Source organism: Pogona vitticeps, chromosome 1 (genome assembly GCF_051106095.1).
Source record: "Pogona vitticeps strain Pit_001003342236 chromosome 1, PviZW2.1, whole genome shotgun sequence".
Taxonomy (NCBI): domain Eukaryota; kingdom Metazoa; phylum Chordata; class Lepidosauria; order Squamata; family Agamidae; genus Pogona; species Pogona vitticeps.
This window is the reverse complement of record NC_135783.1, coordinates 283235116-283248498: the sequence shown is the minus strand read 5'-3', so window position 1 is coordinate 283248498 and position 13383 is coordinate 283235116. Positions and strand designations below refer to the sequence as shown.

At 38.2% G+C, this 13383-nt stretch overlaps 1 protein-coding gene across 2 annotated transcripts in view; it reads right to left on the bottom strand.

Annotated features, from left to right (window-relative positions):
* LDLRAD3 (low density lipoprotein receptor class A domain containing 3) overlaps nucleotides 1-13383 on the bottom strand; it is a 204357-nt gene that overhangs the window by 84928 nt on the left and 106046 nt on the right. For both annotated transcript variants that reach the window (XM_072985951.2, XM_020814118.3), the window contains exon 3: nucleotides 640-765. In XM_072985951.2, the coding sequence (XP_072842052.1) occupies nucleotides 640-765 (126 nt within the window). The remainder of the gene's footprint in view (nucleotides 1-639; nucleotides 766-13383) is intronic.

The following is a 13383-nucleotide window of genomic DNA, read 5'->3' as shown; positions in this document are numbered from 1 at the left end:
TTCTTCACTGCCATTACCACTACATGTTAGGCCTTTAGGTAGACTTTAGCATGTGTTTGATTGGATGAACTCTGATTTTCCTACCAATTTCATTCTAGTCACTATCTGTTGGTTACATTGCTCCCAGCTGTCAAGAAAACTAGGACCCTTGTTTTGCTCTCCTGAATATGAGTGGAACAGTGGTGTAAGCTGTCCAGGCCATTGCCTCATTCAAGAGAACAACCAGGGCAGCTGTCTTCAACAGAGGTGCTTAAGAATAGATCTTAAAAAATTTTATGCTCAAAAGCCTAGGTTTTCTGGGGAAATGTGATTTTTTTTCTCACAAAACAAATTTGTCGCATAAAACCAACTTTCACCCCTCAGAACTTCTCAAATGCAAACAACAACAAGCCCAGAAACTTCAGTCTCGTCCAGCACAGAGAAATCTTTTCACATTTTTTGTCCTAACCAATGAGAACGAAATAATACAACTTAAATCTCTGGTAACCATTAAAACCAAACCCTGATGTTTGTAAGAACTATAGAAATGTGGATCCGAGTTTTGCTTTGGAAAATCAGCAATAAATAACCCACCATATTAATTTGTGTGTTAAAAAGAGAGAGGAATGTTTGCTGATATGCAGGCTGACAAATACTTACTACAATTTTCTTCATCACTGCCATCAGGGCAGTCCTCAAAACCATTGCATCGGAAGCGACCAATGATGCAATGAATGCCACTTGCGCAGGGAAAAAAGGTGGAGCCACATTTAGATTTGGCTTTTGCTGTAGGAAAAGAACACAAAAGAGCAAAGATTAAGAAATAATTCCAGATAAGAAGTTTGATATCAGGATACTTAGGTAAAGAATCTAATAGAACATGCCAACAGAATTACAGAAAAAGGATAGGTTACTTTACTGCAGTGTTAATGATACAGTTATTTCAAGCTTTACAACATTTCTAACCAAAAGATTTGTAGGTATTAAGGTATGAGCTGTTTTTCCATCTCCGCAGACTTCCAACAATTCTTACCATCATGTTTACCATGATAAATCCCCATCCTAATGGGCTATGACACACGTTTTCTGCAACTTCCACCTTGAATGGAAAAACAGCTGCTTTTTATTTTCCTCTACTACTCTTTCAGATTCTGTAAGGAGACAAATTTCATTACTTTGTTATCATTTGTGCCAACTTTGCAAGTGGAGAAGGCATCTGTTGTATGTGTTTGAGAGAGTCAATCTTTTCCTCTCAATGTATGTTGAAAGATGGAACTGTCCTTCAAACCCACAACAATTATTGACTGGGAAATATATAGATAGGTAGCTAAGCACTGAGACACCGGACAAGATTTGGTCTTCAAACGTTATTCATCACTTATGTAAAGAAAAGTTAAAGTTACATGCTTAGAAGCAATTTTAAACATCATATGGTCAAGTGGAGCACTGTCTCCTGAATTTAGCTTTAATAGGCTAAAAGCACTCACCAGCATATTACATGCTATTTGTACAAAGTAAGTGATGGCAATTAAACACAAATTACGTTTCCAAATACTACAGCCGTTTTTCGCAGCTGTCCCTGGTGACAACCATGCCTTCAAAGCTCCAGGGAAACAGCTGCCCTCTGTGCTTCTCCTTCTGGACTCTGAACAAAGTGATTAACTTTCTGCTGCAGTCCCACAGTACGTATGACCGGCTGATTCCCCTCGGTCAGTAATACAGTCACCAACAACATTCAGATTTCTGCCTCAGCCATTTAATCAATAAATAAAGTTGCTAAACTGAATTTACCACATGCGTACTTGCAACTTTGAGGGCCCAGAGCTATCCAGCAACTCTCCTGGCAATTACAAGGAAATCCCAGATCCCAGTCCGACAAACAGAACAACATGAGAAGTGGGAGTTGTTTCATAGCTGCACAACCAAGGCATCTATATTTAAATATATTAATCACAATGACTAGATCCTTTAGAAATATTTGTAGGATTTGATGATCTATAGTTAATTGGAGGTAAATAACCCCAATGAATGGTTCATTAAATGATGTAGAAGGTTCAGTGCAAGTAGTTCTGACCTCATTTTGCTGCTGACACCGGCCGGCAGAACTCAAAGGTCTGGCCAAATCCATCAATCCATCCATATAACTTAATCCTTCCCCACCCTCAGAAGTGGATGCACATGACATTGAAATAAAAGATTTAATAATGTCAGGAAAATGACAGGAGCTAGGAGCACCTGAAAGACTCTTAAATAATAGACTAATCACAACTACATTGTTCCTCAGACAAAGTATGCTAATGAAACATCACTAACAAGATAACCCCCTCTCTAAAGGGTATTATTTGAAGAAGCAAAGCTGTGACGTTTGTTCAGGTTCATTATTATTCCATAATTATTCAAGCACCTCATATTTTCCCTCAAACCCCTATTCAAGATCCGTTTGGCACAGCATCAGGCATCTTTGAGATGTTTTTTCAGATTAACCTGAAATCCAAGCTAGAAGTTCATCTAGGAGTAAACATTCTACTCCTGGATGAATAATACTTGCTTATGACAAATTAATAGATTCTGGCTAAGACAAATCCCTGAGATTATAAATATCAACTATCCATAAATAATATTATCAGTATTTTTTAAAAATAATTTTTATTTTTTATTTTCCTTATAAGGGGATGGGGTACCCTTGGAGGGGGTGGATTTGGAATGGATACATTACAAATCAATATTTTTCATAGTAATTCAATACATTCTGTTCTAGAAATAGTTCCACATATCATAAAGAAATATAGACAGTGAGTGAGAGCAAAAAGTCAAATTCAGACAGATATATTGTTATTCTAATTATTGCTTATGTAGCTGATAGTCTTTATCCATCATTTATTGTCTCTTCTGCAGCCATGCAGATAACTATGTATCAGTCCACTATTCTATCTACCTGGTAACCATGTATACAATTGTGACCAAATTTCCCAATGGTCTTTTTTCTTTTTTGCATCTAGCCAATCTGATAGTATGTCCATTTATGCGGTTTCAAGTATTTTATCTATCACTTCATCTATTTGTGGTGTTCTAGGTTCCTTCCAGTGTTTTGCAAAAACTATTCTTGCTGCTGCTATAATATGAATAGTTAAATATGATTTTTCAGATTCTAGTATAACTGGCAATATATTTAATAGGAATAGTTCTGGTACCATCGGTATAAGTTTCTAATATCTCTTGCAGCATCTGATTCACTTCACTCTAGTATCTTTGGGAGTCTTTGCACATCCACATGTGATAAAATGTTCCTTCTTTCTGTTTACATTTCCAACATATATTTGAAATCTGGGTGTTTATTTTAGCCGGTGTTGTGGGGGTTATGTACCATCTGTAGATCATTTTGTATATATTCTCTTTAAATACAACAGATTTAGTTAATTTTATACTTGTTTTCCAAATTCGTTCCCATTGATCCAGTTCATTATGTCCTATGTTCTGTGTCCATGTAATCATACATGCCTTTACCATCTTGTGTTTCAAAATCTAACAGAAAATTATATAATAACTTTCTACATTTTCCCTCCGATTCTAGAAGAATTCTGTCAAAAGAGGTATTTTCTAAGTAAAAGTCCTGTTGATTATCTTTAGCAAACTTTGATAATAATTGTGATTGCGCCCACCAATCCATATTTTATCAGTATTAACAAGCAGATGGGTTTGTTCTATTGCAAGCTGGTTATTTCTTCTTATTCTTATTCTTTTGAAGCAGATGGAAAGGAACATATTTTTTCTCATACAAATGTAAATAAATAAATAAATCTAATCAATCATTCAATCAATATTCAATACATACTCTTCCCTGCCACCCAGAATCCTCATGAGTTTAACACTGAAGGCATCAAAGTGGTTTACTTGCCCCCAAACACAACGTCTCTAATTCAGCCTTTGGATCAGGGGGAAATAAGTACCTTTAAGGTTCATTATAAATGGAACAGTATGGAAAGGATTAACACTATGCAAGGAAACCCCGATAGAGAGAATTATCCTCTCTCTCTTTGTGTGCAAATCAACTATTTATGCTTGATAGTTATTTTTTGGAGCATAAAGGTTATACAGTGCATGGCTTTTGAACTACACAGGGGTCTGGTGCCCCTAACCCCAGTGTTGTTGAAGGAAAAAGTATGCTTGTGTTTTTTATAGAGAGGTAAACACTCTTCCAAGGCAGTTAACATGATTAAGAAATAATAATGTTACACACAATGGCCCTGATCTCCTGCATGAAGACTTTCCTCAGTGTCAAAGTTATGTAACATAAGCAACCCACAGAAACCATATGTCTTGTTGAAACAACTCCCAGAAGGTTTGGATGTATGCCTCCAGGGCTCAAAGCCAATTCTTGGTTGCATACCTCCAGTTACTAATTTATTTTTCTGCACAGTGACATGTTAGGCCCCTCAACTGGTTTGTGAGTCAGCAACTGGAGTCGAAGGGGTTCCCACAGGAAAAGCAGTGAAGGTAACTGTTCAAACATAATTTAAGACTCTATGCATGGTGAGCAAAAAGATGTCACTGCATTTCTGCTGTGACTAAAGGGAGGCAAACCATAGATTTTTATTAAATTTAGCAGGAAAACAAATCAGTGTCTATTGTTGCCATGTACAGCTATGAAATGGTACTTATATTAAACCACGGGCCATGATTCAATTCTAATGAGTGTGCTACAGTCAAATTCTGTTTTTCTGTTCTTCTTCCTGGTCATATTGGAGGTGGAGGAAAATATGAGTCTCAGTATCTTCCCAAGTCATTTCAGCCCATGTACATAAGCATTCAACAGTTATGTGTGTATGAAACCATAATATGTCTCACCAATGATATTCAATACGTGACAGAAGAGCCACACACGTAATATGAATCAGAGTCACACATGTATTTACCCCGATCTATGAAAGTCAGCAAGGAAGATGTAAGAAATTCAGAAGGTGGGGGGAGTTTTAAAGTGGCTAAGATGCCAGAAATGCCGAAGTTATAGCATCCAACTGGACGGGAATTCTTCTAGGAACTACAGCTAACGCCACAGTAGTGAAGATTTTCTTTAGCATTTTCTGGCTGGTAATAATGTATAAAGTGTTTTTATTAAGTAGCAGCCACAGTAACTCTTAGGCTGATTTAGCATCTTTCATAAACAAAGCAATATATATAGTTTTATTGCATAGACCCTTCACAGTCGTTCCTTGGTAGAACAGAAAATGAGACATATCAGCTTCATGTCACTAGTACACCAAGTAGCATATTTTTCAGGGCAGGATCTAAGGACAGCTCAGGAATAGGAAGCTATCATTCTGAAGAACAGAGGAGATAAATTACCTGAGAGCTACTAGAGTGGGGTCTTGACTTGAGAACTTAATCCGTATTGGAAGGCGGTTCTCAAGTCAAAAAGTCTGTAGGTCAAGTCTCCATTGACCTACAGTGCATTGAAAACTGATTAATCCCGTAACAGCCGTTTTTGTTCCATTTTGGGTTTTTTCTGGTCTGTAAGTCAATTCTCAGTCTGCAAGTCAAACCTAAATTTTGCGGCCAGAGAAGTCTGTAACTCAAAGAGTCTGTAAGTCAAGCTGTCTGTAAGTCAAGGGTCCACTGTACTGTAAAGTCTTAAACCTGAAAGGCTGGAATATATTTTTATCAGAAATGCTTTTAAACATTTCAAATTTTAAACCAAACAGAACAATGGCTACAAACATAGGGTCACACCAAGCTTTATTGTGTCATTCAGTAGCTTTGCAGTAGCAGAAAAGTTCTGAAAATGTGTGTGCAATTGAGTGTTAAAATAATTAAAGATTTAGAAAAAGGAGTCCTCAAAATGAAAGAGCTTTTAAAATTGAGGCATGAACAACTGCGGCTTGAACAACAGCCCACTCCTTCCCCAAGATGTCCTTCCAATTTCAAACAGTTTAGACTAGAGAAGTTCCACCACTCACTGTGTTTATTAGAGTAGCCTAAAACCATACAGAAGGACCAGGGTTTTGTAATCCTGTCCTCCAAATTCAGGTGTCTGATGTCAGATAGGCCATCGTTTTTGTGAATCTCAAACACCTAAACCAATGGAAGCCATGATCCAATGCTAACACAAAGCCTACTATCACGGCAAGAGGGAGGCAATGGAAGAGGAAGGGCAGCATCAAGAAATAAGGAAAAAAGTGCAACACTACAATAAGTAAACACACACACACACGCACGCACACACACGCACACACACACACACACACACACACACACACACACACACACATGCTAGAAGGTATATATGGAAGGGTAAGCCAATACATCTGCCTCACATACATGAAAGGAAATGGAAAGAAAAGGAAAAACTGAAAGATTCCAACATAACAATAATGGCAGCAGAATCTGGGGCCCTGTAGCAAAGACAGAGTGACAGCAGTGGCACCTGAATCCTTCTCTCCTCTCTCTAAAATGAACAGAAAGAGCACTCTCACAAAAGGGTGTGGGGAGGGAGAAAGAGACATCATGGTTTTTCCCCCCTCTTCAAGATGATTTTCTTTAAAAAAATGACCATACTCATTAGGTGACCTTAAATGCAATCTAACAATGGAACAACCTTTTCCCACTTTCAGTTTGTTTTATGAGTCTTCGTGCAAGTCATCTTCCACCTGAGGATAAAATTTCTCCATTATAAGCAGCATGTTAGAAATGAGCAGTTGTTCCAATACAGAAAATACAAACATTATGGCATAGACTTGGTTAGCAGTGAAACAGATGACTCTGTTTCAGGGCATATTAAACAACAACTACAACAACATATTTTTCTTCTCTCCAAATATTAGTTTGTTTTATCGCTTTTTCCAGCCATAAACTTGGTAACAATGTGTGGCGAAGTAGAGACATGATATGCACTACACAGAGAAATTACAGATCCTTCTTCTTGAGCTATAGGAACTCTGCTTCGAAAAGGACCTCCCAAACACATCACTTTTGCTAAGAGTCTGGGCTTGCAGAGACTGAGAAGTCACAAGCCAAATATTCCTCTCCCCACAAAACAAAAACAGAAAACAAAAAAACCCTGATACAACCTATCATAACACTTATCCAAAACATTTGTTAGAGAAAACACTGTGCAACAAATGACCACTGGAAATAAACTCATATGTATTAAAATTATCAGAACTTTGGCACACAAGGCTTGTCTTAGAATATCCCTGTGAAAGAACTGAACAAAGCAAGAATATAAGGCGAAATCCAAAGAAACAATGTGCCTTATATGCTTGCATGCACTAACATGGCTACCTCTTCTAAAAGTAGAAATCCAAAAGAGGCTGAATTCAGAACATCAGTCTTAGTCAGATGGCAATGATGATGATGGATTTGACTGATTACAGCCTTGGTCTCCTTTCATACACTAGTAGCTATTTTGGTGAACTGCTTCATGATCCTCTGAGTAGAACCGTAATGCTTCACTGTCACCGGCTCATCCTTCAACTCTATTCTGCTGCATCAGCATTCCTTGAACACGGCGGAATTCTCATGAAACGAGGACTAAGGAACTTGATTTTGAGATTTAGGAAGTGTGAAGATGCACTGGTGTGGGAGACATACACCTCTGTCAGCCTTACTTGGCAGAGCTGATAATGATGGATCATGGGAGTGGTAGTCCAGCAACATCTTAAGGGGCTATACATTATGTGAAACATGAGAGTACAGCTAAAGTACAAAAGGAAGTCCATCATTTCCCTGTACCCAGTATTTAGAGATCATTCAAGGTATATCAAAAGCCTACAGCAGCAGCAGGCTTTAGAAAATATCACAGCAAAACTAAGGGGAAATATTAGTTTATCTGCTTTCATGGCAGAGTGGTTTGGCCAGAAATGCTCACTGAAGAGCTTCAATGGAAAGGAATCAACGAGGATCCCTTCACCCTTCTAGGAAAGCCACTTTGCACCTGATGTTCCAGCCATTAGCACCAGTGTGGTGCAGTGGTTGTCTTGGATTAGAAATTGGGAAATCTGGGTTTCAGTCCCCTTCCACTGAAGGACCACAGAACTCATTCGATGATCTTGAACCGGTCACTCTCGCTGAGCTTGACTTTACCACTTTCTCTTCACAAGGTTGTTATGAGACTAAAATTGAGGGGAAGAGGGCAAGGTACACTTCCTTGAGGTCAATAGAGAAGACGTAAGAAATAAAACTAATAATAATGACAAACACTGCCAAAAAAGTTTCTGTCAAATACTGAAGCACTCAAACAAAAAAATAGATGTATCTTAAGAAAGTTTTTTTCGTAACATACCTTTTTCCATTATCTAACTGTTCCCTTCAAACAAGGAAAAGCATTTTAAATCCATGTATAAAAGGGCAGTAAAGGAGTGTTTTTTTAAAAGCAACATAAAATAAACTAACAAAAAATGCACAAACTATATACAGCATATTTTTCTAGTTCTTTCACCAAACTTTTTCAAAAACAAAAGCCTTACAAAAATATGCATTGGAGTAAGCAAATGACCATTAATATTGTCCCTCTGTATTTCTTTCATGTTGAATTGCACGGCTCTATGTAAAGTTTATTTTTTATTATTTACCACATTTACATGCCTCTTAATAACTAGAGTTCTCTGGGCAACTTATAATCAAATAGTCTGCATTATTTATTTATTATTTTTAACATATACCCAGGAAAAAAATGCAAGATACATTTGGGGGGAAAAGATGCATGGACAAAAAAGTGCTAAAGGACAAGGTTTATACATGCTCGTTGGCTTTGTCATTCATCCAGTCAAACTCAAAGCCTATCAAGACTGCTCTGTTTTTGTTTAGTTATGAGCCAGATGAAAGATACCAAGGAGTGTGTGACATGTCTAGTTTAGCTCTGTCACATCTGCCTCAATCTATTCAACCCTACTAAAAACAGGCTTCTGTGAACTCTGCAAAAATTCCACTCTGGTGGTATGTGGAGTGCAAACAAGAGCTGAGAAGTTATCCATATGCTAGCTGAAATCCCATCCATTCTGTGCCACAATGTTTGTATTAATACAAATACTCCCATCTCTAGTAACAACCCATCAGTGTAGTAGCACTAGACTGCACCTCTTCCACAAGCACTGGCAAACTGAGAAAACGGGGATCACCAATAGTGTGATGCAATGTGTGAGAAGGTAGTATGATCCCGTATTACTACACTGGCAGAACATTCTGCTCATTATAAGCTCAGTAGGAAACAGTCCTTAGTTCATTTTTGTATGCTATATATACTTGAGTATAAGCCTAGTTTTTCATCACAATTCTTTGCTGAAAAAGCACCCCCTCGGCTTATATTTGAGTCAGTGTCAAAATTTACATGGTCTCCCCTGCAGTGCGAGTGTTCCCCAGACTTTCCCACTCATCTACAGGTGCCTGCAACCTCTGTGGGTGGTCTGATGATCCAGGTTAAGTACACTGCATTTCCACTTCCAGGACACTCCCATCCTCCTCCTTCTGCATATTCTATGTATCCACCTTCCTCCTCCCACCTTTCTCCTCCATCCTCTGTCTCCCTCCATCTTGTTATGCAGCAGTAGAGCAGTAGATAGGCGCAGCATCCAGTATGAGTCCTCCCTCCACAGGCAGTGAAGTGTGTCTCGCAGCTTAGAAGGGCAGTATCTTCAAAAACATTTAACCTACTGATGCCTCAATTAATGTAATTTTATTGGTATCTATTTTTATTTTTGAAATTTACCAGTAGCTGCTCCATTTTCTACCCTCGGCTTATACTCAAGTCAATAAGTTTCCCCATTTTCTTGTGGTAAAATTGGGGACCTCAGCTTATATTCGGGTCAGCTTATACTCAAGTATATACGGTAGTTAAACTGTATATATCAATAATATTTTTAAAAGGAACCTGCTGGCATAGTAGTTAAACAGCAGTATTGCAGTCAAGCCTCCGCTCTTGAACTGAGTTCGATGCCAATGCACTCAGGTAGCCAACTCAAAGTTGAGTCAACCTTCTATCCTTTCAAAGTTGATACAATTAATACCAATTTAGCCAGGGGTGGGCGGAATGTGTAGCCTGCATAATTAAATTGTAAACTGCCCAGAGAGTGCGTTTAGCAAAATTTAGCATATTTTTCTAAATGTATTTTTAATTATATAGCTGGAAGGCACCTTAGATTGTATTTTTTTAAAAAAAAAAGAATTTAAGAAATGTAATAAACAAACAAACAAATAAATAATAGTTTTTATGTTGACACAAACATTTTGCCATATCAAAAGAACTGAAGTTTATATACTACATTGTTACAATTAGTTATCACAGAATGTACTAGAGAGGAGTGAGAGAATGTAAGTGGTGCTCTTAAATTTTAGAGATTTGGGTCTACTCCCTCTCCTAGGAAAAAAAAACTTATTTGCTTAGTAAATAACTTTTTGGTGGGGGGGCAGGAAGACGAATTCTGCACCAGCTCCATTACACTGACTTATTCAGGTACTAATCTGTATGCAGTGGAAAATGCAATATGCTTCCAAAAGATTGCAGTAGTACAGTACTTATATGAACTACTGCTCAGTCTGATGCTTGGCAGGTACTAATGGGAAATGCTCTTTGTGGGTTCTATTCTTCTTGATGGAAACTCAAATCCACCTCAATGCCATTTATCTTAAAAAGGAATGTATTATGTATCTCATATGGATGTCATTGTTTTAAACTTATAATATGTATAAAATGCTTCCAGTAGTTTGTTCCAACTATCAGTCAAATAAAATCTGACAGTTGTAACTTGTCACTTCATTATTATTATTATTATTATTATTTATTTAATTTATACGCCGCCCACTCTACCCAAAGGTCTCTGGGCGGCTTACAACAATTAAAATTTAATACAATAAAATATAAAATGATTAAAATACAATTAAAATACGATTAAAATACAATTAAAATTGCCATCATAAAGACCCACAGTTAATGTTATTTCAATTAAAAGCCTTCTGGAACAGGAAGGTTTTGACCTGGCACCGAAATATCATCAGTGTCAGCGACAGACGAATTTCAGTCGGGAGGGTGTTCCATAGTCTGGGGGCAGCTGCCGAGAAGGCCCTTTCTCTACAAGCCATCCCTCTTACCTCCTTGAGGGATGGCTCTTTCAAAAGGGCCCCCTGGCTAGATCCTAACAGCTGGGTAGGCTTATATGGAAGGAGGCGGTCCTTCAAGTATCCAGGGCCCAAGCCGTTTAGGGCTTTATATGTCAAAACAAGCACTTTGAATTGGGCCCAGACAGGAACTGGTAACCAATGTAAATTATACAGAATCGGCTTGATGTACTCTCTAGTGGCCCCACCACTCACCAGCCGCGCAGCTCGATTCTGGACCAGTTGCAATCGCCGGACCGTCTTCAAAGGAACCCCAATCTAGAGCGCATTGTAGTTACCTACCCAATATGCTTACCCAGTGCCCCATTCTAAGTTATATATTTCATCTATTATAGGCCATAATATAATTATTTTCGTATAATACGATCAAAGGAAAATATTTTTGTCACAGTGTCCTGGGAGAGTGTGGTGTCATGGTGAGAACGCTGGATTATAGGTCCTGGGTCATGTGATTCAGCATGAATCTGGGTTCTGTATCCACCATTTGAACAACACTTTGTAGTAATTTTTCAATAATTTTGCTCTTATGTCCACGTTCAAGGAAGTTAGCTACAGTGCCATGGGCTATAAACCTTTTGATGATATTGCACACAGTAGACACAGGAACATTTAAGATCTCTGGAGATGGACTTGTAGCTTTGAGATAGTTGATGTTTTTCCACATTTTTTTCTCTCAAATCCATAGATAACTCTTTGCACTTCATTCTTTTCTCCATGCTCAGTGTCACACACAACACAATGGTTGAGTCACCTTTATCCATCTTAACTGGTTGTAAGTGTGATTACTATATTGCCCACACCTCTTACTTGTTACAAGTAATGGATCAAGTGGAGGGCTCACTCAGAGATGCCCCCTTCCTCAGTTCATGAGCTGTTTGTGTGTACTAATTATATCCCTGTACTTCTTCTTCCACCAATAGTCTTGAATTTACTACCTGATAAAACAGTCCTCCAAAAGAGAAATAACAGAAGAAGAAAAGTTTTCCAAAAAGTAAGCTGCCAGTGAGAAAAGGTCAAATCCTTGTGAAAATGCTTTCAGCTATTTTTAGTACATTTTCCATCCTGTAGATGTAGCACCTCTAGTAAAGTTTCCTCTGCATTTTTCACAGTCTGCTCTTTTTGAAGGAAACATCCTATACAGCTAAACACAATCATACAGTATTTGGATTTTGTATTATCTGAAATTTGACCAGACTCCATGAGGCAGTGGAAGACAGGAGGGCCTGGCATGCTTTGGTCCATGGGGTCACGAAGAGTTGGACACGATTTACCGACTAAACAATTATCTGAAAGACAGTGTGATTGTAGGCACCTGCAGAATCAATTTTATGGTCTTGCTCCCATCAATTTATTATTCTTCCTGCTCTCTGAAGACCTGTTTGGGGCTTAACTGTCTTCAGAAAATGGTTCCTTTCTTTATTAACTCAGCATTGCTTAGCTGTCTAATTCACAAGATCATGTTTTTGAACTTATTGTAGATGTGCTCCAGATTCCCTCAATATCACTAAATCAAACAGAAATTACATGTGTGTTGCCTATGGAGAGAAAAACAGTGCCCTATTACTTCTTCCCCTGCTTTAGGAGTTCTAGCTCACCAACCTTAAACAGGAAGAGCATGCCGAGGGAAGCACACATTCTCCATGGTTTTATGGGTTTGATCTGTTGTTGTTATTTCTATGTTGTGCTGCTGCTAATTAGAATCCTTGCTAAGATTCCTCACTGCATGCAAGCTGGGTGGCTTTGCACACAACCTGAAATTCAAGGCACATATCATACAAAGCCATCTGACTTGTATATAATAAGGGATCCCAGAGGAGACTCTAATTAGCAGAATTCCCACTGGGATACCAGGTCATGCCACTGCAGATGATGTCATTTCTCCTTCACCAGCTTAAACTATGTAAAAAGGTAAGCTTAAAAACACATAAGAGCAATAAAAATTATTTTAAACACCACAAATAAATGTTCCCAAACAACATGGAGAAGGTGATTTAGAAAGTGTCCTTCAAGTAAAAGCATCCTTTAGGGAGGAAATCAAGCAGCAACCAAAAACCTATTGGCTAGAATTCTACAAGTGTTTGTGTATGGTATATGTAACTAGCTATAGCTAATTGTGGCTAAATGGCAAGATGTCAGAGGACACCTCGATTGTGTGCCTGGTGACTTGCCTGAATCCACAACTGAGAGGTACTCTAACACCTTCACATTTAACCACTATTAGCCACAGCAAATCATGTAAAATATAAGCAAACACCAATAGGATTCTGGTCACTGTTATTATCTCCTAGTTGTTCTTAC